Source organism: Rousettus aegyptiacus, unplaced genomic scaffold (assembly GCF_014176215.1).
Source record: "Rousettus aegyptiacus isolate mRouAeg1 unplaced genomic scaffold, mRouAeg1.p scaffold_m13_p_2, whole genome shotgun sequence".
In the NCBI taxonomy this organism is placed as follows: Eukaryota; Metazoa; Chordata; class Mammalia; order Chiroptera; family Pteropodidae; genus Rousettus; species Rousettus aegyptiacus.
In genome coordinates, this window is record NW_023416295.1 from 47,616,087 (window position 1) to 47,643,252 (window position 27,166).

Below are 27,166 nucleotides of genomic sequence, written 5' to 3' on the forward strand. Positions count from 1 at the left end.
TTATCAACATTGTGTTGTAAAATGTCTCCATAGGAATAGGAACTCTCCAACGTTTCCCTAGGAATAGGAACTCTCCAAAGCGAATTTTTCCAAGGGCACATCTTTATTCTGTGACTGTAGGACCCTTAAGAAGCAGAAATTCCTTTTGAGTTTGTATTGTCTTTAACCATCAATATGTACAGCAACTAAAAATGTGTTCAATTTGTGCCTCTAAAACACTCTTTCCCCCTAAAAAGATGAATAGATCAAGGTGGTGTAGGCATAACCACTGCTGTTATTAAAAGGTTCAGGAGATGGAAGTCTAGATAGGCAAAATGTTGTACCCTCTCCCAGTAGAAACAAAGTTAAAGAATACTACAATATTGTAATGGTAATAAATACCTACTTTAATATGGTAAGAATTAGATCTTCACCTGGGGCTTTCAAATTAAATCAAGAATTTTTGAAACTCCTTTTGGATATTGCAGAGAAGGCTGTATTAATACTCAAAGCTATTAGAGTTGCTGTTAGAATTTGTGGTAAAAAAAAAAAAGACATGGTGTGTTACTAGTTTTATGCTATTCGGTGATAGACTGTTAAAGCATGTAGCTTCTATAGTAATGGATGCTCTTTAAGTATAAATTCATCTTTCCTGAGAAATGGACCTTTACATGTATTTGGCAGCAGGACTACTCTATTGATTGATTATACAGTAGTCCCTTCTGGAGGTAGGTAAAGGGTTAATAGAAATGCTTTTCCTAAGAAAAACAGAGATCACCCAGTAAACTAATGACCCACCTGGAAGTATAACCTAAAGTCTGGGACTGAATCTACATGCTATGTTGGTTAGGACTTCCTCTACAAGTTCTTGTTGCTCTTTCTTTTTTGTTGTTCTTGTTTGTTTTCCTTCGTTTTCTTTTTTGGTCTCTTAATTGTTCCTCTTCTTTACCCCCAAGTTTTCCTTCAGTGAAACACTCTTTACTTCCACAAGTCTTGCCATTGTTTTTATTTAGTTATACACAAGGATATTCATTATTCATGGTGGGAGTCCTTCTAAAAGCCTCTCTGACTTCACTTTAAGAACTGTGCAGGTGAAACTCAGCTGTTGGGGACTTTATTCCCCTGACAATACAAATATTTGGTCTCGAGCCTGTAAGTTGGAAGCAGTGGCTCCTGCTGGGCTGAAATCCTTGGAATCAGGATGTCGTTGGGCTGATGGTAGGTGGGCTGTGTCACAGGGCTGATGGCTTGTATACCTACAGGAGGAGTTCTCTGGCCACACCGTTGGTACAGCAGCTCCTTCCAGGCTCATTCATGGAACAGGCATGGTGGCAGTCTTGGAGAAGAGTGCCAGCCCCGGTCAGAGGTAATTTTGTACTGCAGAAAGGTGAACAAGACCAGTAGGAAGCTCCCATAAGGACCAGGGGAGGGATGAGGGTGGATGAGATGGGGAGACACAGAGTGGGCTGCTGGGGAAATGAAAACCTCTGTTAAGACATATTTACATAATATATATATGCTTCAATGTATATTTCATCTAGTCCAATCATCATAAGTGACTGATACAGCTAAACTAACTAATGTTACACGTCTGTGAACATTTTAACTTAATTACAGTTGTCACCATTACCTGCCCTCCTGACAGATCATTGAGCTCCTCTCCTTTGAGGAAAGAGAACATAATGACAGGCTACTTTTGTGTCTGGCCCCAGTTCCCTTTTCAGTGGAATTAGAAACTATCTCTTTCATAAGCCCTTGCTCTGTAGGAAGTGAAAAAGTGGTCTATTGTTTTCTATATGTCAGAAAACGAATGGATTCCTATTTCCCTCAGCAGTGCCAACCTACTATAAAACACTAGATCATGATCTTACGGCCAATAAGGTGTGACCGTCATATTCCTTTCATCCAGGCCAGAACTATGGCTCCATGGAATGCTATTTAGGGCTAAAGACCCTTGTTTGCCACTGGAAAGACGGGATTCTCTCTGGGGGGACGGGATCTTGCTATTGAGTTTCAGTTAGCAGTATTGGGTATATTTGACATTATTGGTGCCCCCTTTCATGTCATGCAGAACCTGATAAAATCGGGTAAGATAAGAACATCATCAGCCTTTTGAGCTGTTGCCTCACATGAGTATACGTTCTCCTGTTCTGGAGATTTGTCTAACTTTTTTTCTGATAATCATATCCTGGTAAAAGTAAAGGTGATTAAGAATCAGATTTCAAAACAATAGTTGTAATAATTATTTTTGTAAGTTTCCTGAATTAGTCCTAGGCAGTCGGTAGTGGAAATAATAACAGAAGGGTGTAAGTAAAATGTGTCAAGAGGTGCCAAAGTAGGTTTGAAATTTTGTTAGTCCTAGTAACTATAGTTGTAGCTTGTGACATGACTAAAATAATGAAAAGTGTCAAGTAGTTAATAAACCACAGCATGTAATAAGGTCTAAATAAAACCATGTACAAAGCTGCAAGTGACCACTTTAAGAGGAATAGAAAAAATTCAAATAAATACTTGTGGAAAATGACACTTCAACATTTGGGGAGATTACTATGAATAATTAAGGCCATCATTTTAATTGTTTCAAAGATATTCTAAGATCTTATTTAGAGGTTGCTAGGAAGTTTATAGATGAGAATTTTAGTTAAAGCTTTTATTATAGGGTTATTCTGAATGTAAATTATACATTGTAATTTTGGTTTATAAATATCCTTTTTGTGATAGTAGAAAACAATGTTCATAGTTAATTAAGTTTTTGTAGTTTGAAAGCTTCAGAATCTTTGACTTGGATAGTTTCACTTGAGCTTCTGATATTTTCTGATTATGTAAAGAGAATTTAGTTGTATTTCACTATTGTGTAAAACTTACCTAAATAGCAACATGTACATTTCTTATCAAATAGTTGAGTTTTGGGAATTGTGACCTTTAAAATTATCATAAAATAACTTATTCCCTTTAATAACCTTAATATTACTTAAATGTATGTAGTAATTTAACTTACCCTATTCTACTTTCCATCAATTTCTTTGTTTCCTCAGTTTCACACTTTGTTAGACCTTAAAAATAAGAGATCAAGTTCATTAATTTGGGAATAGAAGCAACCAATTAATTAAATTTGGAGGCTCCTAAAAAATCGTTGCTGATCTGCCATAACATTTTTAGCTCTAAATATTTTGTTGCAACCCTTATTATTTTAATTATCTTTTAAACTTTAACACATTTTACAACTTATTGAAGTTTCATGTAGATTTAAGGGCAATCTTGTGTTGATTAGAGCCAGGATCCCGTGAATTGCTATTGAGTTAATTATTTGCTTTTGGAAACAAAAACCCATATATTTAATTTGTGCATATGGACAGTAAAAATAATTTGACATGATTGAAAATTATGAAATACTGTTGCACTTAGGCAAGAAATAAATGCCTCATTCTGTTTGAAAGAAAAGATGAGAATCCCATCTCCCCAGTGACATCCAATGCCTTCTTCCAAGTTTCTGATTGTCATGACCTATTCAGAGCTGTTATATATAGAGTCCAGACTGGTCAGATTCCAGTTCAGGATTCTTACACTGTACCGTCTCCCCTCTCCCACCATTGCAATGCTTTTATCAAGAAAAAAAGGTATAAAAAACTAAAGGGAATCCATTAAACCATTTACAATCTGAGATCTATATCTTATTTAAAGAATTTGTGAAATTAGAGAAAATAGAGTGGAGATTATAAAACATTAAACTTGTATTTACTAATTCTCTAGTATAATTCATAGCTATTGATGGTAAAACTCTTTCACTAATATAATTGGCTTATATTTGAAAATAATTTTGTTCTTAAGATGTCAGTAAAACAGTCTCCCTGCTTTCTTAACTTTGTTAATGATTTTTTTTTTTTTTTTGGCATGAGCTTCTAAATTAGTTTATCCACTGTGCTTGTTAAAGTACCAGTCATTTGTGAATTGACTTTTATAGTAAGTGTAGAACTGTGTAAGAAAATGAACGACATGGTCAGTGCATGAAGACAAGCTGTCAGAGGGTTTTGGTTGTATACACAGTGTGACTGGCTCTTATCTAAAAGTTAGTGTACTGTGTTTAGTCCTTCTTTATTTAAAAGTGAATCACTAATTTCACTTATCTTAAAATATTTTAATAGTTGAATATAATAATCATGGTTTTTATGAGGATTTTGAAGCTTTGTGTCAAGACCATATTTTTGACAATATCAGAAGCTTTTAATAAGGTGCTTGCTGCTGAGCTAATAATATGCTTTTGGTAGTATTTCTTATACCTATCTTCAATAGACATATTCAGGCTAGTGTGAATGTAATAATCAAGTCTCAATCAAAGCATACTTAGTATGACAAATATTGCATTATCCTGTAATTTAGGTATTCATGCTTCTGATAAAGGGCTTAATTCGACTCCTTGAGGAACCGGGAAAACACTACTGATTTTACACTGGAATGCAAAGTAGCAGCCATTTATAGTGCACGATATAAATCACTTCCTAATTAAAATTAAATCAAGATAAATTAAGAATCTCATGGCCTTATATGTAATGGTACACAATCTTAAGTGTAAAATTATATTTTGTATCAGTTGTGTTCCTGTGCATGGGTTTCTGGGCACAAAAACTTGCAGATAATCTTAATAGAAGCAGATAATATTGACTTAAATTTTCTCTTAATTTCTTTCTGTAGGAACATTGCAGTGGACTGAACTACTTTTTTCAGATATAATTTATTTTTTTTTGTTTTCCCTTTTAAGAAAATGTCAAAGAAATTTTTGGACAGACTATTATTCATCATCATATACCTTTTAACTGGGACTGTGAATTTATCCGACTGCATTTTGGGCATAATCGAAAGAAGCATCTTAACTACACAGAATTCACACAGTTTCTCCAGGTGAGCTTAGTGTTCATAACTGGTGTAAATATATACCATTCTTCCTCCACCTCTTTCTCTTTTAGTTTTACCAAATTTATTATAAAAACTAGCAGTCCCCTGTGGCATTTTACCTCCATTTTTCATTTCCTGCTCCCAGAGGCAGCTGCTTAAAACTTTTATAATTGTTTCTTTCAGTGTGTGCTTCCATAGTTTTAAATAATAAAGTTATGCTGGCACTTCTGTAAAATTTTTCACTTTTAGGTATTTTTGATTGAATTTGAACTATGGGAGATTAGGAGCTATTTGACCACTGACTTGGAATTTTCTGTCCCCAACCCCTGTATAATTATGTCATGATTCCACTTAGATCAATATCATATTTCAGTTACTATAATTTTGTAAACACTTTGCATGACTAAAGTAATGACTTTTAGAGTTGTAGTTTTTCTTATTTGTTTAGTTTTATATGTATTAATGTAATTCATTCTTGATCTTTGCCTCATTAAATTCATTTTAATCTGTTTAAAGCACATTAGACATTCTATCAATTTCATCTTAGAGCTCTCTAGGAAGGAACTTTCTTTTTTTTTTTTTTTTTTAACAATTTGAGGTAATTTAAATAACATAAAATTAACCATGCAAAAGTGCACAATTTAGTGGCATTTAGTACATTCATAGTGTTATGTGACCACCACCTCTAATTCCGAAACTTTTTTTTATCATTCCCAAAGAAAACCTTATATCCATTAAGCTGTCACTCCCCATTCCTGTCTCTCCCCAACCCCTGGCAACCATCAATCTACTTTCTGTCTCTGGATTGACCTATTCTGGATATTTCATATACAACTTACCCTTGAATAATACGTGTTTGAACTGCACAGGTCCACTTACAAATGGACATTTTTCAGTGAATACATATGTGCTATAAATGTATTTTCCTTATGATTTTTTTAATGACATTTTCTTTTCCTCTAGCTTACTTTCTTGTAAGAATATGGTATATAAATAATACATTTAAGATAGAAAGTATGTGTAAATAGACTGTTTATGTTATTGGTAAGGCTTCTCATCTACAGTAGGCTATTAGTAGTTAAGTTTTTGGGGAGTGAAAAATACACTCAGATTTTTGACTGTGTTTAGGGGTCAGTACTCCTTACCCCTCTGTTGTTCAAGGGTCAGTGGTAAATGTAATTAATAATATGATTTTTTGTGTCATTTTTTTTCCACTTAGCATGTTTTTAAGGATTATCTATTGTAGAATGTATCAGTACTTCATTTCTTTTTATGGTTGAATAATATTCCTTTCTATGCATATACCATATTGTCTATCCATTCATTAGTTGATGAACAATGAGTTCTCACCTTTTGGCTATTATGAATAGCCCTGCTATGAACACTGGTATACAAATATTTGTTTGAATACCTGTTTTCAGGTCTTTTGAGTATATCCCTAGGAGTTTAATTGCTGGATCATATGGTAATTTTATGTTTAGGTTTTTTTGCTTCCTGGTTGGAGGTTGGACTTTGTACTTGTTGTATACCTTTCAGTCTGTGACCTCCCTTCACCTTCGCCCTGGGGAATCCATTTGCCTTTCTGTTATGTTGAATCTTCCATTTGCTGGATTTCATCTCTTCCTTTATTATGATTTAGTTCCTGCAGGGGCTTTCTGAGGAAAGTAATTTTTTATGAGACTTTTTAGATATGAAAACCTCTGCTTTATTATTACACTTAGTTTGGCTGGGTATAGAATTCTAGTAGGAATTTATTTTTCTCCTAATTTTGAAACCATTTCTCTCTTGTTTTCTAGCTTCCAGTGTTGCCACTGGTAAGTCTAGGCCATTCTCATTCTTGATTCTGTTTTGAAACTTCTTTTTTACTCTGAGAGTTTTAAGAATTTTCCTTTTCAGTGTTTCAAAACTTCATGATGCTATTCCTTGGTATGAATTTATTTTTATTTATTGTACTGGGCATTCAATGGGCTCTCTTAATTTGGAAACATGTCCTTTAATTCTTGAAAATGTTTATATTACTTTTCTTACTTATTCCTATTTTCTTCCTCTCTAGAACTAGTAAATATATTAAATATATGATCCTTTAGGGTTATTTTCCTTCTAAACCTCTATTTAGTTTTTAATTTTTATTTCTAATTTTGAGGAGCTCTTTTTGGTTTTCTGAATATTTCTTTTTTAAAGTTAGCATACTGTTCTTTCGTGGATGTACTATTTTCTCTCACTTCTCCAAAGATTGTAGAGATAGGTTTTTTTCATTTGTTTTTATTTTTTAAATTTTCTTTTCCCTACAAAGTACTCTTCCTCCAAGTTTATTTCTTTTTTTGTTTGTTTTGGTCTCTATTCTTCATATTAGTGGCTTTTCTCATATGTTTGATGGTCCTTGATCCTCATCTTATATAAGATTGAGGCTTATTAGAGCTTCCGGGTTCATAGTAGGACTTGTTAACTCTAGACATTACTGTAAAGTTCTCTGGCTAAGCTGTTTTTATTGGGGACCCTCTAATATCTGTATCTTTAGGTCTTTTTTTTTTTTCAGATTGGGGAATCAGATTAATCATCTGGCTTCTCATCTAGAATATTAGGTCTGGCTTTTGATATTCTGGTTGCTGAGTAAGACAATAGGTTGGAGGTCTCAACATTCAGTACCTCTTTTCTCCTATGGCTGGTCTTCCCTATTCCAGAGATCCTCTGTTAAACTTTCCAGGCAGCGAAACTCTAGTCTTCTGCCAAGATTGGGAAAGGGCAGAGGTTCAGCTAAGCTGTAGTAAGGCAGGTAATTAACTGCTTTTCAAACAGACTTCCATCTAAGCCTCCTGTTTTCAGCTCCACTTCCACTGTCATTTCCAGGCACTAACTAGTGCAGCCAATTTCTGAGTCTTGTAGGGCTTCTGTCATGTACATTTAATTGCTTTTTGGCTGTCTTTACTCTAGATTTCTTGGTTCTGCTGAGTTAGGTTTCACTTGCCCTTCTGTTCTCTAATCTTAAAATTGTAGTTGCTATCACCTTCTTTTCTAGTCTCTTCATCTTTGAGGGATTATAGTGAAGAATAGAGTTTTGGAAGACAGCAGAGTTAAGTGTACTAGATCAGTCTCATCCAAAGCTATATTGTTTGTGAAGGTCTCCACTTCTATCACTATTTTCAAGAAAATCCAAATATTTAGATGCTTGACGATAGATGTTAAAATATTTAGATGTTTTCTTCAGTATTATCATTTAATTTTTTAAAGACTATTGAAAGATTTAGTAGGTTTCATATACTAGTCTGTAGCCTATCAATGTAAGAAAAAATATTTTTAAAATTTGTTGAATGTTATACAAATAAAGGTGTATAAAACAAGTATATAGCTTAATGAAGTATTATAAGACAAACAACTGCTAAGGTGATTTTAATATCTTTGATTTACTATTGAGCTATCACAAGACCATAGGAAAATATAATTAAATTAGCAAAATAGTAAAACTTTTGCCAGAAACTATTTTAAGTGTCAGAAAAAGGTAAAGCAAAGTTCATTTGTAAGTTTTCATAAATAAGTGGTAATGAAAATTGCAATATTTAATTTTATCTATGAATATTTTTATATTTAGATGTGAATATTATTTCCATAGTTGCAAATAGTGTGAAAATGGCATTAAACAGCACCATTATTATGGTGTGATAACAGGTTTATTTGGATTATGTAGTGAGTTCTTAGGATAGAAGTATACTAATTTTGACTTTTGCATAGTACTTAGGGTATTACTGTGCCCTGTTACTTAGGGCACATTTTACTGTTTTCATGGATATCACTTATTACAAAGTTTGGCCCCCTAACAGGTCAGAATTTCAGAGATCCTCTTGATTGTTTTACAGTTTATGAGTAACTCTGCCTATAGCCAGATGGTATCTGAACACAAGTTATGCAGTTCGTTATTTATAACTTTCATGTTAGAATTACTGTTGGCCCTGGAACAACAGAAGATTAAGAGGGCCAGTCCTTGCACAGTGGAAAATCCATGTATAGTTTTGACTTCCTCAAAACTTCGGTCATTCTTTGGTATCTGAGAGAGTTTGATTCCAGGACAACCTTGATACCCAAATCAGCATACACTTACATAAGTGTCTCTTACATAAGTCACTTACATAAAATGGTGTAGAACATGTATGCAGTTGGCTCTCCACATCCACAGTAATTGCAACACTTAAAACTGAAAAACTGAAAATGCATCTATACTTTTAATTCAAAAAGTACTTTTGGATGACATGAATGCCTGCAAGCAGAAGAGAATAAATTACTACTTATTTGAAAGGCTGAAACAAAGCACTGAAAACATACTATATTTGTTTTCAGTGATGAAAACTTTTCAAGTAAATGATTTTTTTCCTCCTCATTTTTCTTTATCGCCATGGTGTGATTTATTTTTCTTCCTGATGAGTAATATGTAGTCCATTTTCAGGAGAACATGTTTTTTAAAAGAAATTAAAAGTGTTGTAAATTTAGAACTGTATAATGTTCATTTCTGTGGTAAGTGCACGTAGTAGAAAGATGTCTGTCCTTCCTTGACAGAACATATATTTGGGTTGTACTTTAACCTATCTAATGCTTTGTTTCTAACTTTTCCCTCCAGGAGCTACAATTGGAACATGCAAGACAAGCCTTTGCACTGAAAGACAAAAGTAAAACTGGCATGATTTCCGGTCTAGATTTCAGTGACATCATGGTTACCATTCGGTCTCACATGCTTACTCCCTTTGTGGAGGAGAACTTAGTTTCAGTAAGTAAAAGCAAGTACTTCAACTTTCCGTTTCCGTAAACCTTTTGAACCCTTGGGTCCTGAATTGCTTCCCTGGACCCACCTGACTCTCAACTATTCTAACTTTAAACTTGGTTGGTAGAAGGTAAACAGGTGTGTGTAGGGGAGGTGGGGGTGATGAAGAATAGTCTTTCCCAGATCATAGCAGAGGCCACCATTTTGCTCTCATATTTCTGAACTGTTTATTTCCACGTACAGAGTCCAACTGAAGAATACAAGGGAATTTGTAGACAAAGGTGTGCAGTTACTTTTTCCACTGGGCAGTACCTCTCCTTTTTCCATCCCACCAGGCTCCCAAAGCCTTGCTATAAGGATGGCTCCTTCCTTTGTTGCCTGCAGGGTGCTGTTTGCTAGAGGGATCATCATTGACCTCTACACTGTTTTAATAACCATGGCCATGGCAGAAGGTATGGAGGAAATATGTGGGCATCAGCCTCTGTGGCTCACTCCTCTCTCTGCCCCTTCACCTGTGCATTCAGTCTGCATGGATGAGACAGTTTTTGTTCTGTAAAACTGCTAATCTCTATAAAGTAATCATCTGGACACATAGCAAACTGATGTCATCAACTTCCTTACGAAGACTGGTGAAACTTTCCTCACTTACCAGTTTTCTTGTTCATGTGTTGTTCTTATGTATAAGTTTTTGAGTGCTGCTTGTTTTTAATGGAGGGAAGCCAATGAGTGCTTTTGTTGTTTCAGCTGAAGATCATTATCCCTGATTTAGACTGGGGTAGAAAGATCAACTTCTGTTCTTTTTCTTCAGTGAATTCGAACATGGAGCATGTCACTTTCTCCTACACATTTCACCCCCTTGACACCCATCTCCCACTCCCCTACCCTCACCTCATACCCCAGTCAAAAAATGAAAGAAAGAAAGGGTGAGAGCGAGGGAAGGAATAAAGAAGGCAAGAAAATCTAGAGAGAAGGACTCACTGAGTGCCTTAGGGTGAAGGGACCCGTTTAATCTTTTCTAAGTGAGTTAGATAGACCTATTATGACCTTGATTTACCAAACACCATTTCAGTCCCTGGAGGAATGTATTCCATAATTTGCTTTTGGCTCATTGGTATCCAATTTCAGGCTAATACAAATATCTATATTTGGATTAAAGAATGTGTGTGTGGGGTGGTGGGGTGCGTGCCTTTGCCCGTGATTACCTGCATTGTTCTTAATAGAACTTCATAATTTAGGTGGTCACACCTAAATCTATAAGCATTTCTTTGAGTTTTTAATAAAGAGAATATTTTTAATCAGATGAGTTCCTCTGACTCCTGGCTTAGAAATTAGGCTTTTGCAAACTATGAAAAATATTCTTTTCTGAGCTTATGTCCAGAGAGAGAAATTACCTCCTCATCTTGCAGAAGTAATGAAGGCCATTTGCCTCCATCCTTCTCCAGGCACGACAGCCTCTTTTGAGCTATTCCATTAAAGACATAACTTACGGTGAATAAATCCTCCTTAGATTGTCTCTACATTTTCTGAAGTTTTTGGTAGTTGTACCTTTCATTATACAGATTCAGAGCTCAGCACAGATTGTTAAATATCTGATTATAACAATGGCCTTAAAAAAAAAAAAGATTAGGAAAGTCTATATAGTGAAGTAGTCTTAAAATGTAAAGTTACCACCATGTTTTGTGTATATGTGTGGATAAAAAACAAGTTAAAAAAAAATTTCTTATATTGTAGTATTCATGTTTGGATTATCTATAACTAGCAGGAGTTCCATAGTTGAGGGTCTTGAAAATCCTGTTTAAATAACCATTGTTTTTGATCTGTGATAATTATATTTATTGTTTTTGACCTTGTAGGTAGATGAACCATAAAGTCCAACTTCCAGATGTTGCTTTCTTCCTTAAAACCTAAATTACGTAGACCTCCCTGAGGGCGTGAAAGGCACTGAGTGGTTCAGTAGGATATGTTTCTTATATTTATGGACTAGACTGGTTGTTAAATCATTTTAATAATGAAGACTCCTTTGGATGTTCTTTGAAAAAAGAGCAGTGTTCATAAACAGGTTTTTGTTTTTGTTTTTAACTTTTTTTTGTTGCAATTTTCTAGGCAGCCGGAGGAAGTATTTCACACCAGGTTAGCTTCTCCTACTTCAATGCCTTTAACTCCTTACTGAATAACATGGAGCTTGTTCGTAAGATTTATAGCACTCTAGCTGGCACAAGGAGAGATATCGAAGTCACAAAGGGTAAGATTGAAAAACTATGTATTGATTTGAATCTCAACATTTTCACTTTTCTTTATCTAGGGCATGAGTTTGATTTAAATTTACCCTCCGAAGCCAGATCTAGAAAGTTTGTTGTCATTGTGTATACGCTTCACTTGGGCCACAGCGGTCTCCAAAAATCCAGGTGGATTTGTTGGGATGCTGAGGTCAGGAATGGAAAAGTGGCTTTGACAGGTTTGAAAAGAACCTTGGCCTAATCTGTCAAACAGGTCAGTGGCACTGTGGCAGCAGCTTGTTTGTACTAGGAAGAAGTTGCCACAGAAGGACAAGCCCACTCCTTTTGCCGAATTGGAGTAGGATGTTTTAGGTAAAGGAGAACAGCTACTTCTTTTATCTTGTAACTCTGGGGACCAAAGGGAATAAACAAGATAAGAGAGGATTCTAAAGAGATTGTTTTATCTTTGAAGTTAATTTATCTTTATCTGTTTTTGCTGTTTCGTCATTTTAACATTTTATCTTTACCAGCTTTTAGAATTTGGCAGTTCTTGTATAGTTGAACTTAGGTATTTAAATTCAGTTTTAGATTTTAAAAATAATACTAAAATGCCTTTAGCTTGCAGATTATAGTTGGTTAAGGTAGAAGTTTTTTGTACATTAATAATCTTTTAAGATTTTAAAATATTTTTTTTTCTTCCAGAGGAATTTGCCCAGAGTGCCATACGCTATGGACAAGTCACTCCATTAGAAATTGATATCCTATACCAGCTTGCAGACTTATATAATGCTACAGGGTAACTATTCCAATAATTCTTCATGATATTTAGTAACAAGACAGTTCTTTTAAAATATGGTGTGCTTTCAATTTATGTTACCAATAGTTTATTCAGTATATAAATTTCAAGAAAGAGGCAGTCAGGTATGAGAAACGGGAGGAGGGAGAGAAAGGAAGACAGACTAAAGGTAGGGAGGTGAAAGGAGGGAAAAGGAGAGAGAACAAGAAGGGAAAGAAGAGAAGAGGGGAAGAAAACAAGGGAAAGGGTGGAAAGAGAGGCAAAAGAAGGGAGTAAGGGGTTGAGGGACATGAGAGAGGGAAATGAAAGGAAGAAAAATGAGAGAGAAAAGGAGGGAAGTGAGAAGTAAGAGAGGGATGGAAAAAATTGATTTAACTTAGGCTCTGGAGGTGTTAGGAATTTTATGAGATTTATGGAAATTCGCCTAAATTTATAAAATAAACTGAGGTACATGTTCAGGAATCTTATAATCTTTCGAGTTTATGGTGAATAGTCATTTTACTAAACAGTATATACCATTTTGTGTTGGAGAATATAATTTTCTTAAAATACGGCTGTGACATTATCGTCATAGTTTACCATCGCAGACAAGCTCAGATGTTTTATTTCTCTATTTTATAGACTAAAAAAACCAAAGCACATAGAGAATATTTAATTTGTAAAATCTTATGCAAATCTAAGAGAAAAATTCTTATCTGTGGTATCTAGCAGGACCCTGTGGAATAGGGGACTTATGATCTATTAAGTGATCAGTGTAGGAATATCTGAAAAATGGGTTTAATTATGGAACTGAGGACTAGTAGAAATTGAGTGTACATGGGTGATTTATTGCCTTCATGCTACATAATGAATTGCTGAGTTGGAGATGATGCTAAATATACCAGCCAGTGTTTGGTGATTGACATGAAATATCAGGCCATGTCTCATCCACCTAGAATTTACATTTTTAGCAAAAGTTTTGAGGCCTCCTACACTATAATAAATGTTTTCAAAAGTGCTTCTCAAAATTGTATGTGAAGTGACGTAGCTTGTTCATGGAATGTACTTATTTTTAGGTAAATTTTTTTGGGAAAACAGTACGTTTACATGGTTCAGAGCTCAAAGAGTTTAAAAGAACATGCAATAAAAATATCTTGCTTCTACCTTGTGCCTTTACTTAAAGGCAGCCAATGTTTATCCTTCTCAAGATACTTTGTACCTATGCATTAAGTATGTATACTAAGGGAATACATTTAATATGTTTGAACTGCCAATGTCTATACTTCTGGCAAAAATTATTTCTTTACTCATAATATTTATCATTGAAGACTTATTAAATCTGTGTTCTCCATGTTATTTCTCTGTAGTCTTTCCCTGTTTGTTGTAGCAAGCAGGATCTGAAGTTCTTTTTTTCTCACTATGATCTGTGCAAATAGAGAAATACTTTTAAACCATAGTTCTCCCCCTACCTTTTTCTGAAGAAAGATGATCTTAGCTTGAGGAGTTTGATGGTGTCTAACAGTTCTTTTCCCCCCATATTTTTGCCTGAAGGCGCTTGACTTTGGCAGATATTGAGAGAATAGCCCCATTGGCTGAGGGGGCCTTACCTCACAACCTGGCAGAACTTCAGAGACAGGTAGGAGTCTCATAAACAGAATCACCTCCAAAAATGCTGAAATAATATGTTCATGACAGCGTAGAGCTTCTGAATGATGAAATTTAAAAACTACTTTCCAGAAAAAGACTTTACTTAGCTCAAAGATTACATTTATAGAACTGTTACCCCCTACCCCAATAGGATATTTTTATGGAGTATCTAGATTTATCTTTATGTTTTTTCTTGTAGCTTATTAACATAAGGAAAATAAGAGCAAATATACGTGGGCTTTGCTTCCTTCCCTCTAGAATTAGCAGTCATTTCATTTGTCTAGTCACACTTAAAGAATAGTGTTAGGCTCACTTTGTATCATTAAGCTGATATTTATAGGGTTTTTATAATACAAAATATTGCTCTAATGAAATAAATCTTTTACTGAGATTATACCGTATAGATTACAACAGTAACACAGAAAAACTACTTATTGAACCAGAAGGAAAACCTTGATTATTATATTTTTGATAAAATATTTTTTAGTGTTAAGGATGATTAAAACAATACCTTCTGAGTCCTGTAAAGTCAATGAAGTTCCATTTCGATTTTAAGAATACTATCTTGGTAGGAAAATAAACCCCATGATATTACCTTGAAGAGTGCAATGGAACATTTTTTTTAAATCTTGTTTTACCGAGACCCCTACTTCTGTAGCACTTGGAGGAAGTCTCAGTTGTAGTAATGGTCAACATAGCTTTGTGTGGGGGGCGAGGATTAGGAGGGTTAGTCCTTGTCTTCCTATTTCCCTGCTCTAAAAGACATGAAACCTATGCCCATCATGATTCCTTAGGAGACTGTGATGCCCCATGAGGCCAGGAGACATGGGAAGGACAAAGAGAGAGGGGGGAAGAAAAGAGACAAAGAACAAAAACGTAAAGGGCATGCTACAGAAAGAGCCTGAGTCTGCTTTTTTTTTTTCATTGCCGCCACACTGGTGAAATAGCCAAATGTGCTAGTAAAAGATTAAGACGTACAAGTATGGTTCACTTTGGGACGTTTCAGTAAGAAATCTTTCTTCTACTTGAGCTTGCTGGAATGATGATTCTACCTCTACAACTAATTACAATTTCCAGTTTTACTTTATGTAATAAACAATAATTTGTATAGTCCGCTAAGTAAATTAAAATATTGCTTTTATATCTATCTATATCTTATGTTAATACTTTGCTTGGTGTGTAATAAAGCTCCCAGAAGATTAAAATATATTTGTAACCCATTGCAATTTAGCTTCTTGAGTAGCAAAAAAATATTACCTGTCTGTCAAAGTTTACTTCCATTATAAGTTCTCAGACCCTTTAAAAATAGATGGATTTATTCCAATTCATTGATTTACAATAAAAATTTAATGAAATTATTAAATATTTGAGACGCTGAAAAAGTTAAAAGAGCTGTTGAATTAAATTTCATATTTTGTAGTTTACATTTATAAAAATTTACTCTCGAAGTTTGAAAAAATTACATTTCAAAAGGAGCTATTTTTCAGTGTTACATGTCTATTAATATAGTTTTTCCTAGGGATATCCTTACATTTATAATCGAAGAATATTTCATTTAGCTTATTAAAGACAATGTAATGAATTTAAAAGTCCCAACTCATTTCCTTCTTTCTCAGCCTTTCTGATTCTCTTTTTCATTTTACCCACCTCTCTTGCCCCTAGCAATTTTCCTACAAGTTTGTGTCTGAAAGTTGTTTTATGTAGCCTTGGATCCCTAAGTCTACAACCCTCATATTTCTTAATCCTAAGGAAGGTGATGTAATTCTGCTACCGGTGTAAATTTTCTTGTAGGCAGATTCAAAGGTAATTTGTCACCTTTCATTGGCACCTGACATTTTTGATTCTCTTATAATTTTTACTATATTATTGAACCAGGAATACATAAATTATTTACATTTCATAAGTAGAATGTTCTCCTGTAGGAATCTACTTGAAACTTAAATATAAAATAAGAAGGATGGTATGTTTTGTTGTTATCTCATGCTATGAAAGTTGTTATGAAAACACATATGCATGATAGAGAATCTGTGAGTTCAGAAGCTGGGAGAGGCAGAGATGCAGAACTTGGGCACTGATTATGTAAATTCCTTCCTTTCTCGGTTTCCTCTTCAACTCGAGTAATAATCCATCTGATAGGGTTATTACATAAGATAATGCACTTAAATTAGGCCTGGCACCTACTAAGCTTGCAGTAAATGTTAACCGCTATTGTTACAGTTGTTGAATATGAGAAGCCTATCTGAGCAAACTCCAAGTTGGGCTCAGAAATATGTAAGACACAACTCCTTCATCCACCCTCATCTACTTTCTTTCAATAGGTGAAAAGGAATGGGAAGTAAGGAAGAATTATATCTTTATATATATTTTTTATTGCCCAGATTGTATTACTTTAAAAATTTTGTGCTCTGGCTGAAATTCTGTTACATTTTAAAAAATATAATTGATAGATATTCTGTTGGAAATATTCCTGCCTTACATCATGCACAAAAATCTATTCCAGTTGGAATATTCTGAATGTGAAAGATTCAAACTTAGAGAAGATAACAGGATATTAAAGTCATGATCTAGAATAAGCAAGGTTTTGATAAACAGGGTACAAAATAATTGTTATAAAGAAGATTAATAAGTTTAACTTCATTCAGTTTAAGAACTTTTGTTCATTAAATCAAAATTATACGCTTGACAGTGGAGGGTGTTATTTAGGAGGTGGAGGAATGGTAACGGCCATAACTGCTAGCATCACAGCTTTGGAAACGACTTGGCACTGTCAGCTATGGTTGAAGAGATGCATACTCTGTGACCTGACATTTTCTCTCCTGGGTATAGTCCCTAACAGAAATGTGTGCATGTGTTGATTAAAAGACACCTACAAGAATATACATAGCAGTATTATTTGTAATAGCAAAAAAAAAAAAAAAAAGAAGAAGAAGAAAAATGGAAACAATAATCCAATATTCATTAACAGTGGAATGGGTAAATATGTTGTGGCATAGAGATGGCCAGTGAGAAAAGTGGAAATTTTCATTTAGGGAAAGTGAGTTAAATAAAAAGAGGTAGGTTGCAGGTAGAAGAGGATGTGACATTTTTGGAGCATGAAGTATTTTGGAGGCTAAAACCAGGTTAAAGGCTGATTTTGGCTCTTTGTGAGAGTGGGTAAACAAACTTCTTATTGTATATCACTTACTTTTTCAACTGTTTGGCATTAATGATCTATGATGGACCTTCTTGGGCATATACCTACTTTTTAAAAAGTTTTGTTTCTGTGGGAAATTGTATTCAAGCTGCAGACCCCTCACACAAAGAGCTTTTAGAATATAAGCTGGGTTAGGTTCTGCCAAAATATTAGTGCAATGATGTTTCTATTTCATATGCAGCATTCCCTAGACACAGGACTTCAAAATACTCTTTTGTGTATTTTGCATACTCATGGACTGTCTTTGAACTTTGGATTCGTGAGTTAAAAGAAAACAATCCACTTACTAGTTCCTTGTTTTTGAACTTTTACCTTTGTCACCCATGATAATTTTACCGTAAATGGAAGTCTGTTCTCAAAAGGGAAAAATTTGGTTTATATATGTTATATTTATTAGCCATTTACCTTATTTAAATGGTTTGATTTAAAGACTTATTACAGTATTTAACACAATTTAACTCCCCTTTTACTGAAAGAAAATTATATATTGTTTAACATTAGGGAGAAAAAAAAATTTTTTTTATATTATCTTTACCTCCTAGACTGTGGTCTTTGGGTTTTAATCTTGTTTTGTAAGGCCAAAAATATTTAATTCAAATCCAGGTGTATTAAATTCACGGATGTGATTTGCAAACAAAAGATTTTGTTTTATTTTCCTTAGCCTCATTTTGCCATTGTAATCATATGTTTTAATTGATAGTAAATCTTTTCTTTTTTTCTATTCTGTGCTCAGTATAAAAGACAGGCTTTTCTTTCCTTTTCTACTATCCGTTGATAGTGTGCCGTTTGGAAGAGACAGTTTTCTTTATGGGATTGGCATTCTACAGGAAGCAGCTTGGTTTGGGCAGGTTGCTTGACTTGTTAACTGACGTGATCCTGCCTTATCTAATTCTCCTTTATAGGATGAGGTACATTTAACAACAAAAGCAAAAGAACTTTCTCTTCTCCAAATGAGATCTCAAGTCATTTCCTATCATACACATATGCTTAGGGAGCAGGTTAAAAATCATTTAAGATGCTCATCTCTTATTTTGCTTTGAAAAACACTTAATTAATCTCGTTAAATATCATCTTCATGATCATAATCATAAACCTAAGGGGAAGAGCGCCTTTTCCTTTGGCACATTTGCTCACAGTAGGTGATCTTAGTGCTGAGTATTTTCTTTCAGACTAAATGCTAAAAATTTAGTACACACTCATTATTAATAGGGATGACAGCTACAGTGGCATTCTACTTATGCATATTCATGAAGTGAAATCCATAGCATTAATTACATTAATCTACATACTTGAATACAAGTGAACTGTAAGTTATAGTGATAGCTGAGCCTAAAAAAAAAATCCTTAGTAACCATATATTGTATTTTTCTTTTTTTTTTTTTTTTTGAAATAAATGCAATTTAATAAGGGCAGACGCAACATTTCTTTCAAAAGGCTTTTGAGTATTTATAGTTAGAGATATTTTTAGCTAAGAATTAAAGCACACTATAATCCTTTAGTTTTCATTGGATTTTGTAGGGCTTATAAACATTCTTTAAAGGAGGAGAGTATAAAGAAAATGTGTGGTTAAACACAGGAGAAACCTTTTGCGTGAATAAGAGAATTAGTGGTTACTTGACTCTTATTTAAGATCCTAACCCTTTTATTCTGTGAGTTTTAAGTCAACATATTCTTTTGAAAGGAGACATGATTGAAAATAATTTGTAATAGAATGAGGTTTGCTTTTACCCAGTTTTGAGATTGAGAAATTCTAATTTTGGAAAAAAGTTTTGTTTGCATGTTTTTAGACGTTAAAAACATATATGTTATGTGTTTAATAGGTAGCATAAGAGCCACATTGATTTTAAAATATTTTAAATCTAAGTCAAAATATTATATCTGAAATTTCTTCAAAGTACGTGATGTTAAACAACATATTTACCTTGAAGATACAGATTGTGTTTGTTTTCATCTTTGTCTTTGAAACAGAATATTAGCATTAACCGGTTAGCCTCACTAGTGTTGTCAGCATTTAAAAACTAACTGAAGTATATTTAGTCAATATAATACTTTAAAGTGATACCAAAAGGTTTTGAATTAATAAATAAAAAATAAAATTTAAAAAATTATTTCATCCCATTCTTTTATAACTTCTGCTTTTGTATATATTTGAAATATGTTATATGTAATTTTATAATATGTATTACTTATATTTATAAATATTACATAAATATATAATTACATATAAATAAATGTATAATTATGTATGAACATATAATTATATATTATATAATTAGTACAGTGGAACATGCATGTAATTTATAAATGAAATCATATATTGGGGTTATCTACTTAAATCCTTGCCTGGCAGGAGCGTTCGATCACGAGCAGTTTTTGGAGACTAATGACTTAAAGAATGTTGGAGAGCGCAGTGGGATGACCAGGCCCAATGCTCTGCTTATTCCCCATCTCACAGTGAGACCTTTGGCAAGTCACCTGTCCTGTCCATAGTATGGCTATCTTGCCTTTGTATGTACAGTGAACTGACTGATAGAATAGTACATATGATCTCACTATGGGTAGAAATTTCTGAGTGTCAGCATGGTCTCGCAAGGGAGTTTATTTATAGAAAATTGAAAAACACCAGACCCCTGTGGGCTGTATTTGGGCATAGGTCCTGATTGCTTGGTAATATACTTTTACCCCTTGGGATATAGCAAATCTCTAAACAGTCTAAAATTAGTATTATTATGATAGTAATAACTAGAACAAAAAGTAATTATCTTTTTGGATGACATATTGTTTGCTATTCTGTGAATGAATTAAAATTAAGCTTGTATTCAAGGTTTTATTAAATATTCTATCTTCCATATTAGATTTCAAATAAAAATATCAATCTCAAATTATTAATTGCTCACACTTGTGATAGCATATAAATCAAACATAATAGATGACTATATAGTAGCTTGGGCTAACTTGATAGGAAAAAATGTATTTCCTACAAGATCATAATTATGTCCTACTCTGTATAATTTTCTACCTTTTTAATGATGGTTTCTTCCATGTATTATATTTGGTTTTGGATAAATTAGATGTATGCTTTCACTTAATTAGATTATGGTATAGTTGAGAATTATAAAATATGTAGTGATATTATTTGAAGTAATGGTGTTTTATAATTCTTAGATTTTCTAAGGGTTTTATTTTGACTTTTTATCAAACATTACTTTCTTTTTCACTATAAGATTTATTGAACCATAATACAATGGCAAGCATAATGAGTTTTTAAAAAGATCTCTGCCTACAGAGATCACAATCAGACATTAAATATTTAGATATCAGATGATCTGGTTAAACTAGAAATGGTGCTTATTGTGGTACAAAATTTAGAATACAAGAAGGTAAATAAAAATTTTTTGTAGGCTGCTTTTCAAATTGTTTGTAAATATCTGGCTTTGCCATATTTCGCTTGGTTGAGTTATGAAAAGATTATACAGAGGAAAACAAATCAGAATAGACTAGCTTTCTTTATTTTAGATTTTAGGCATGGGTTCTCTTTCCATTAAATTATTCTAATGAAAGCATTTAAATTTTCTATTATGCTGTTTTTAAAAGGTCATTTCAAGTTAATATTTTCAAGTTTTTTTTATGATAAAGCAATATTTTTTTCTTCACTTCAGACTGTTGATATAACTGCTATTTTCATAATGAAAAATTTAAAGAACAAGACTAACGCACTAATATAAACAAATTATTTCAGACTCTTTATGCTGTAGGATACTTACAAAATAACATTCTGAATCACAAGGATTTTCCCTTTTGCTTCGCCATCATAGTAGATTTTATGTTAGAATCATAAATGTCGTTAGAACAGTGGTTCTCAACCTAGCTACATAGCAGAACGATTTGAAGCTTTTAAAATATATATATATGCCTCAGACCCCAGTGATTTATTTTTTAAAGCCCTTCAGGTGTTTTCTTTGTATAGGTAGAGTTGGGGAATGGCTAGGAGAACAAATACCCAATAGCATGGGTCAGAAATACTGCACGTACCTAGCCATAACCTCAGTGGTTGAGCTGCAGGGCCAGAAATAAGACTCTGAGCCCTTAAAAGAGTAGTTATTAAAGTTTTTCACTTTAGTCCTAAAGAGATGACTTGACCTTGCTTTCTATATAATTCTAACAATCCCAGTTATGTGATTTCTCCAGCCCTAATAGATGAGAGGCAGCAAAATCAAATTAGATAACTGTTGGTAAAAGAAATAATAGCTGCTCAATAACAACAACAACAAAAATAATCCAATCAAAAAATGGACAGAGGACATGAAAAGACATTTTTCCAAAGAAGACAGAGACAGATAGCCAACAGATATATGAAGAGATGCTCCACATCACTAATCATCAGGGAAATGCAAATCAAAACAACAATGAGATACCACATCACACCAGTCACAATGACTGTTATCAAGTCAATAAACAACATGTGTTGGTGAGGATGTGGAGAAAAGGGAACACTTTTGCACTGTTAGTAGGACTGCACACTGGTGTAGCTTTTATGGAAAACAGTCTGAAGATTTCTCAAAAGATTAAAAATGGATATACTTTTTGACTCAGCAAGTGCACTTCTGGGCATTTATCCAAAGAAAACCAAAATAATGATTCATAAAGATCTATGCACCCCTGTGTTCATGGCAGCACTATTTACAATAACCAAGATATGGAAGCGACTTAAATGGCCATCAACAGATGATTGGATAAAGAAGTTATGGTTCCTATATACAATGGAATATTACTCAGACATTAAAAAAATTAAATCCTACCATTCTAAGTGACATGAATAAACCTAGAGGTTTTTATGCCAAGTGAAAGTCAGACAGAGAAAGATAAATACCACATGGTTTCACTTATATGCAGAATCTAAAGAACAAAAAGAACTAATCAAAAACAGTCCCACAAACACAGAGGACAATCTGGTGATGGCCAGAGGGGAGGGGTTGGGGGGCTGGGAGAAAGGGGTGAAGGGTTAAAAAAGTACAAATGAGTAGTTGATAGATGGTCACAGGAGCAGGCATGGGGAATGTAGTTAGCATTAATGTAATGGTGAGGTGTAGAGCCAGAAGAGAGAGCAATCAGGATGATCTGTAAACTAAATGTCTAACCAATGTACTGTATGCTTGAGACTAATGATAAAATTTTTTAAAAGATGTGTATATATAGTAGAATATTATGCAGCAATAAAGAATGAAATCTTGCCATTTGGGAAAACATGGGTGGATCTAGAAGGTATTATGCTACATAAAATAAGTCTAAAAGAGAAAGGCAAATACTTATTATTGTGAAATCTCAAAACAAAATAAAACAAACAAAACAAAAATAGACTCATAGAAACAGACCAAAGAAATGCTTACCAGAAGGGAGTAGGGGGTGGGGATGGGTGAAAAGGGGAAGGAGATTATAGTCAGTAATACTATGGTAAGTTTATATGGTGACAAACGGTTACTAAAATTGGTGGAGAGATCACATTTTAAGGTATAAAAGTGTTGAATCACTATAGTGTACACCTGAAACTAGTATAACTAATATAAGATTGTATACCAACTATACTTATATACTTAAAAAAAAAACAGTATTGGCTGTCAGGCATGGGAGGATAGAACAAACAACTGCATTAGATTTTGATGCAATAGCTGATGGAAATATCAATATGATGACCTTCAGTTATTAGAAATTGGTAGATTATGATCAACATTCTCTGATCTAGAAATCAAGATAGTTTTTGTATATTTTACAAAGATTTTTAAATTTTAAGTTGGTTAAAGAAGAAAGATTTTATACCTGAAATGTTTATTCACCTCTGTAACATGATAGTGTATTCCATAATAGCAGCAGATAATGAGGCAGTAATAAGCTTGTAAAAAAAAAAAAAAGGGAAAAAATTACTGTATCTCTTTGGCTGAATATGTCAAATTTTTCAATGTTAATAATAGAGGTATCCATTTAAAAACATTAAAATAGCCATTGTAGCTTTTTCATTTGCTGTATGCTTTTCCAAAATTTTTTACATGTTTCTACCCCGCAGCAATCTCACGGTTTAGGCAGGTCTGTGTGGCTCCAGATTGCCGAGTCTGCTTACAGATTCACTCTGGGCTCAGTTGCTGGAGGTGAGTGATATGTCCATGTGCTGTTTCAAGCTTGTGTTAACGTCATATTATCTCACTAGACTGGGACAGATGAACGAAGGTGCAGTTCATTGTTTCCATGGGTCATGGTCATGGGGCTTTCTGAAGCATTTTTTATATTTTTTTACCCATGATCAGAGCATGGCCATAGCCCCTCTGTCTCCAGTCTGTCTTTAGGGCAAAACCTCTGTCAATATGAAAGTCTTGGATATAGAGCTAGTACAAGAAATGGAGAATAAGACTGTGTTTATAGTGTTGAGGGTGAGGGCAGGTAGGGAATCAAGATTTGGGATACAAATCCTAGAACCTTATTAAATAAAATCGTCTCTCAAAATGATTCACCTTTGCTTTTCTGCCTGTATTTTTTCCTTCTCCCTTTTTACTGGCTGAAGAATATGTAGATTTGTAGTTGGCTAAAATGAACGTCCCTTCCCTGCTCCTGGGCAAAATTCAAGACTTTTTTGCTTAAATCTCTCCATAGAAAAAGTGCAGAATTTGAAATTGCTTTGTTGAGAAGAACCTAGCAGGTGTGATTAAATTACTTAACGATTTTTTTTTTTTTTAAAACAAGCCTGAACTGTTGAAACTATTATTTTTTTCAGTCTCAGTTTTAGACACTGCAAAACATTTTTTGGTTTTCAACAGTTGACAAATACTCTAGTTCATGTTATAAACTTTTCAGTCCCAGAGAAATTTAAAGCCTGGCCTTTTTTTGTTTTGTTTTTAAAAACCTAATTCTGTTCATAGGGTAGAGTCTTATTGAGATTTAGTTCCAATATTATGGTTGTAACTAAGATTCATTTACCAAAATGCTTTGGTAAGTTAAAATTTTAAATTATAGCTGTGTGGGTGTGTACGTGTATAGTCATTTTAAGGGATAACTGGTATATTTAGGCATTTAATGGGAAATATGTATAATAGTTTAATGTTATAGAAAATTGAGCATTGATTATCTAATGTTGGTGATGACTTGAAAGTCCACTATAATTGTTCTCTGAAGCAGCTGTATTTATGGATCCCAGTGACTGCTAGCCTGTCATCCTTCAGCTGTGTGTGGGAGAAGGAAAAATAACGTAAGGTCTTTTTTTGTGAGGAAAGGTACTGTTTTATTTGCAAGTCCTTTGAGGAGAGATTTGTTGTCCTTGCAGATTCTCCATTTAATTGTGTTTTCTTTTAAGTCTAAAAATTGTTTTATTTGTAGCTGTGGGAGCCACTGCAGTATATCCTATAGATCTGGTGAAGACCCGCATGCAAAACCAGCGTGGCACTGGCTCTGTTGTGGGGGAGCTGATGTACAAAAACAGCTTCGACTGTTTTAAGAAAGTCTTGCGTTATGAGGGCTTCTTTGGACTCTACCGAGGTGAGTAAGCAAATCTCAGCTGCTGAAGTTAGAGATTTTATCTCACAAGCAGCAGATTTTAACTCTCTCATTATGAAAATCAATGTGTAGCCTGCTGAGTCAGACTTGGGCTGTTTCTCTTTTACTGTCTCATCGCTTGTTTCCCTTTTTATATTCTCGCTTGGTAATTAGCAATATTAGTTGGCAACATGTCTTCTTCCTGCTGTTTATATTTCTTGGAATCCAAATCCTACCTTTGTCCCAACACGGGTCTGTGGTCACCGTGTTCTTACAAACTAAGGCACGTGTCTGCAGGTGGAAGACAATAAGAGCTGAGAAATAGCTTCTTTTCCCAAAGAATTAGAGAGGGGAAATACACCTTTTCTCTGTGAAATAGAAGCCAGGCTGCCACTTGAAGGTGAGTTTACCCTCTGTCCACTTGCTTCAACAGAGAAATATTAAATGTCTTGTCCCTTCCAAGGGAGACCATTTATGAATCTTTTCCAGTGAGTCATGTGAAATTTAACCAAAAAGGAAAGAAAATCTTTTGGCTGAAAGTCTCATTCTTGTTCCTTCTCTACCTGACTTCAGAAGCAAACACTGAGTGAAAGTAGAGCAATTTTCTTTTGCAGGAAATGTTGCTGCCAACCCGAGGCTGAGCCCAGTGCTGTTGGCCTCAGAAGCAGCAGCCCCATGCACATTTCTCCCCACCCCCATTGGCTTTGTAGGAACTTGTTCTCTTTGGAGAGGGAATGACTTTCATGTGCATGTTTTCACATTAGAATTTAGGGTTTCCTTTGGGAGGAAGATTAATTTTTTAATCCCTTTGGGCGCCACTTGGAATTCTTTGAAAATACTCTCTACATGCTTAAGTCTAGGGCATTTATGTAATTTACTGTACTTGTTTGTTTGCACACAGAGTCTCATTAATCCCTAGCTCATTCTGAGCTCTCTTGAACTATTCGGCTTAGAACCTCTTCCTTGGAAAAAGAGGCTGGGCCTGAACAAAGCTTTATGCTCATGGATAGGAGAAAAAAACACCTCTGGTTAGCATTATATACGGACATTCCATGAAAAATGTAGCTCTGATACACTTAGATTCGAAGGAAAGGGTCATGAGGATGTTTGTTTTTGATGTAGAATAAGATGTAGATATAGAATAAGAGAAGAGAGTGGTTCCAAAATCAAATTAGGCTCAAATACTTTTCTCCTGAGCATGAATGCAATTAATTTTGCTCAAATATTCAAAACTCTAGCCTGTTTAAACTCTAGCTGTACAGCAAGTACTCCATGGAAGACGTGTGCATTGTTAGAAATCCAGAACTGTGTGAGAATGACTTGCTTCAAACTATATTAAACCCCGCATACTAGATTTTATATAATATGGAATTTGAAGGTTGAGTGGCACTAAAGTTGTTTTTTTTTTCTTTGACATTTTTTTTGAACTATGACCTTTCTTCCTCCTTGGTATACTTATAAAAGAGAATGTTCTCTATTGAAGGAACTTGATACGTATTGCACGGTTTAGCCTCTCAGTGGATGGCTGCTTATGGAAGATTTCATTTGTGAGTGATGTCATGATAATTAAATGGGTCAGATGTAGCAAGTTGTGGGGCAGGGAGACAGAAGGTTGTTAGCTTTACTCGGGATGTGAGCTGATAAAATCAGTCCTTTAAATGAGAGACTGTTGTATCAGGGAGAAGATTGTAGGAATACTGTATGTGAACACTATGATTATTGAAATTGTCATATATTGCTTAGAGCTGATCCATTATTCTGTCAGATGATTGATGACATTGTTGAGAGATTAGCCTAAATTTCTTTGTAGGCAACAATGATAAAATGACATAAATCAGTACTTTATTAAAATTCCATGAGCCTCATTGAGGCAAGTTGTAAAACAAATGCGCATGCTGACTTGGTTGTATGGGAGTTAGACTAAAAGTAATCAGGCCTGATAATCATGAGGGTTAGAAAGTTAAGACTGCCATCTGCTGATTTATTCCTTTACATCAGTCTGCTACCCATTAAAGGTGTGTGCACATTTGTGTTTGTCATTGATAATTCAGTTTGACTGACAGTAGCCTGTATGTACGATTACTTGCTGGCTCTCAACTCACAGAAAATCACTCAGCAGTGTCCTCAAAGTAGGCTTAGGAACAGCAGTGAGCGTGCAAACACATACATAACTACCCCTTGGCTGGGTGATTTAAAGGATATAA

At 34.3% G+C, this 27,166-nt stretch overlaps 1 protein-coding gene across 3 annotated transcripts in view; it reads left to right on the forward strand.

Annotated features, from left to right (window-relative positions):
- Positions 1-27,166, forward strand: part of SLC25A12 (solute carrier family 25 member 12) — a 144,719-nt gene that overhangs the window by 97,162 nt on the left and 20,391 nt on the right. For 2 of the 3 annotated variants that reach the window (XM_016123858.2, XM_016123859.2), the window contains exons 5-11: positions 4,736-4,875; positions 9,476-9,622; positions 11,720-11,858; positions 12,535-12,628; positions 14,159-14,243; positions 23,506-23,587; positions 24,807-24,965. In XM_016123858.2, coding sequence (XP_015979344.2) covers positions 4,736-4,875; positions 9,476-9,622; positions 11,720-11,858; positions 12,535-12,628; positions 14,159-14,243; positions 23,506-23,587; positions 24,807-24,965 — 846 coding nt within the window. Of the gene's footprint in view, positions 1-1,241; positions 1,346-4,735; positions 4,876-9,475; positions 9,623-11,719; positions 11,859-12,534; positions 12,629-14,158; positions 14,244-23,505; positions 23,588-24,806; positions 24,966-27,166 lie in introns of all 3 variants that reach the window. The other variant, XM_016123860.2, reaches the window with a different exon arrangement.